Source organism: Mandrillus leucophaeus, unplaced genomic scaffold (genome assembly GCF_000951045.1).
Source record: "Mandrillus leucophaeus isolate KB7577 unplaced genomic scaffold, Mleu.le_1.0 Scaffold4, whole genome shotgun sequence".
NCBI lineage: Eukaryota > Metazoa > Chordata > Mammalia > Primates > Cercopithecidae > Mandrillus > Mandrillus leucophaeus.
The window spans coordinates 2,114,664-2,118,196 of NW_012104253.1; the positions used below are offsets into that span (position 1 = coordinate 2,114,664).

Consider the following 3,533-nt stretch of genomic DNA (forward strand, 5'->3'; position numbering starts at 1 on the left):
AAAAAAAAAAAAAAAAAAAAAAAGATTTCTATTAATTTTCTTAGTAACAATTTCCGAGTTTGAAAAGAAAAAAGATTCATATTAATTCTCACAAATTTATAATCTGAGATAATGGTAATATTCATACTACTCACCTATTGGATTTAACCCCATAATGAATGTCTATGTTGATGTTATAGGAAATGAATTCTTTTTCTTCTTCTCCTTCATCACCAACGTCCTCTACAAATCATAATAAATATATCAAATTAATATCAACATTTCCAATTTCTTATTTATCAACTGTTTAGACAATATCTTCTCCCCACTCCCAACCTGACATACCAACACCTACATGACTTGGCACTATTTTTCCCTTCCCATCCGTTTTTTCCCTCACTCCTGACTTTGCTGTGTGACTCTGGGCAAGGTGGTTGTCTGTGCAGTGGGGTAGTGTGGGCATGCCAGGGCTTCTGCAAGGATAACTGAGTTGGCGCTTGAAAGCACTGGAACAGGGCCTGGCCGTGGGCAGTGCTAGCCGCTACAGGCTATGGCCAAGTTCTCAGCGTCTCATCCCAAGAGGCTCATCCATTGTGCTTCAAACACAGGAGACACTTTCCGCCCCTGCTCTCAAGAATATTCTGCTCAGCTGTTCACTCAGCACCACCTGTGTGATGGGCATTTTATGAAGCACTTTACAGCTACATTTAACCCTATGGGGTTGGTGTGACTATGATTATCCCTGTTTTCTCCTTAAAGAATATCAGTAACTTGCCCACAGACACTTGGGTGGGAAGCAACAATGTGAGAATTCAGAAGTTTGTGATTCCAAAGTCCAGGCTCCTCGCCACGATGTAGCATGGCCAGTTTTCATCCAGGCCAGGCCCAAGGCAAATCCCAATCAAGAAAACTATGAAGAAACATCCCAGGCTGGGCGTGGTGGCTCATGCCTGTAATCCCAGCATTTTGGGAGGCTGAGGCGGGAGGATCACGAGGTCAGGGGATCGAGACCATCCTGGCTAACATGGTGAAACCCCAACTCTACTAAAAATGCAAAAAAATTAGCCGGGCGTGGTGGCTGGCGCCTGTAGTCCCAGCTACTCAGGAGGCTGAGGCAGGAGAATGGCGTGAACCCAGGAGGCGGAGTTTGCAGTGAGCCAAGATCACACCACTGCACTCGAGCCTGGGCGACAGAGGGAGACTCCATCTCAAAAAAAAGAAAAGAAAAGAAGAGAAGAGAAAAGAGAAGAGAAGAGAAGAGAAGAGAAGAGAAGAGAAGAGAAGAGAAGTAAATATATCAAATTAATATCAACATTTCCAATTTCTTATTTATCAACTGTTTAGACAATATCTTCTCCCCACTCCCAACCTGACATACCAACACCTACATGACTTGGCACTATTTTTCCCTTCCCATCCGTTTTTTCCCTCACTCCTGACTTTGCTGTGTGACTCTGGGCAAGGTGGTTGTCTGTGCAGTGGGGTAGTGTGGGCATGCCAGGGCTTCTGCAAGGATAACTGAGTTGGCGCTTGAAAGCACTGGAACAGGGCCTGGCCGTGGGCAGTGCTAGCCGCTACAGGCTATGGCCAAGTTCTCAGCGTCTCATCCCAAGAGGCTCATCCATTGTGCTTCAAACACAGGAGACACTTTCCGCCCCTGCTCTCAAGAATATTCTGCTCAGCTGTTCACTCAGCACCACCTGTGTGATGGGCATTTTATGAAGCACTTTACAGCTACATTTAACCCTATGGGGTTGGTGTGACTATGATTATCCCTGTTTTCTCCTTAAAGAATATCAGTAACTTGCCCACAGACACTTGGGTGGGAAGCAACAATGTGAGAATTCAGAAGTTTGTGATTCCAAAGTCCAGGCTCCTCGCCACGATGTAGCATGGCCAGTTTTCATCCAGGCCAGGCCCAAGGCAAATCCCAATCAAGAAAACTATGAAGAAACATCCCAGGCTGGGCGTGGTGGCTCATGCCTGTAATCCCAGCATTTTGGGAGGCTGAGGCGGGAGGATCACGAGGTCAGGGGATCGAGACCATCCTGGCTAACATGGTGAAACCCCAACTCTACTAAAAATGCAAAAAAATTAGCCGGGCGTGGTGGCTGGCGCCTGTAGTCCCAGCTACTCAGGAGGCTGAGGCAGGAGAATGGCGTGAACCCAGGAGGCGGAGTTTGAGCCAAGATCGCGCCACTGCACTCCAGCCTGGGCAATAGAATAAAACTTTTTTCTCAAAAAAAAAAAAAAAAAAAAAGAAAGAAAGAAAAGGAAAGGGCAGTAGCTTTAACAGATCAAGTTCTATTGCTTAGAAGATATATGACCTTGAGAAAGTCATTTTTCTTTCTCTGGGCTTCAAATTTGTGAGGTGTACAATGGGCGGTGGAACAGGCAGTAGAATATTGAGTTAGGTGGTCTATAAGGTTTCACTAAGCACTAAAAACTATGAAACCTGGTTATATAGGGTCTGAGCAAAAGCTATTTGCTTCTTTAGTTGTTGTTTTAAAAATCTTGCTCCTTCTGCAAGCATTTTATTTTAATTAATTAATTTATTTCGAGATAATGTCTTGCTCTGTCGCCCTGGATGGAATGCTGTGGCTTCATCAGAGCTCACTGCAGCCTTATCTTCTGGGTTCAAGAGATCCTCCTCCCTCAGCCTCCCAAACAGCTGGGACCACACGCTCAAGCCACCACCTTCAGTGGATTTTTAAAACATTTTCTAAAGACGGGGTCTCTCTATGTTGCTCAGGCTGGTGTCAAACTCCTGGGACTCAAGAGATCCTCATGCCTCGGCCTGGCATTACGGCATTCCAGGAATGAGTCATTACCCCCAACCTTTGCTTCCTTAGTTTTAAGATGAGACAAATACAAAATTCACACTAAAGAGTATAAAATATTAGTCTATCTGGCCAGGCGCAATGGTTCATGCCAGTAATCTCAGCACTTTGGGAGGTCGAGGCGGGCAGATCACTTCAAGTCAGGAGTTCAATACCAGCCTGGTCAACGTGGTGAAACCCCATATGTACTAAAAATTCAAAAATTAGCCGGGTATGGTGGTGGGCGCATGTAATTTCAGCTATGTGGGAGGTTGGGGCGAGAGAATTGCTTGAACCTGGGAGGTAGAGGTTACAGTGAGCTGAGATCAGTCTCGAAAAAAAGAAAAAAAAGTGTATGTATCAAGAGAATAATAATTTTTCCAAATTATTGTTTTGGATACATTTGAATATAATTTTAGGAAGAGGAAGGAGTAGGCGGCAGAACATTCTAGTATGCCAGATACTTGCTCTTTTTTAAAATGACCATTAAAAAAACTAAAGAAATCAACCAATTTTTCTAACCACTCAAATGTAGCTAGACCACAAGAGAAATCACACTGCCTGAAAGCAGCCACACATGATTATGACCTGTAAAATGCAAGCACAGAGAATAAAGAACTATCTCCAAACTGAAACAGCTGTCAAAGTAGTGCGACAATTTTCTCCCTCAATCTTCTGAACTCTCCATAACATTGCTCTACCACGTATATAAAATATGCCATCAAAATAACACCA

The 3,533-nt window shown here is 44.0% G+C and overlaps 1 protein-coding gene across 1 annotated transcript in view; it reads right to left on the reverse strand.

Moving 5' to 3' along the window:
* DYNC1H1 (dynein, cytoplasmic 1, heavy chain 1) overlaps positions 1 to 322 on the reverse strand; it is a 100,611-nt gene extending 100,289 nt beyond the window's left edge. The window contains 2 exon segments of the mRNA XM_011991795.1: positions 135 to 222; positions 316 to 322. Of these exon segments, the coding sequence (XP_011847185.1) occupies positions 135 to 222; positions 316 to 322 (95 nt within the window).
* Positions 323 to 3,533: the final 3,211 nt, after the last annotated feature.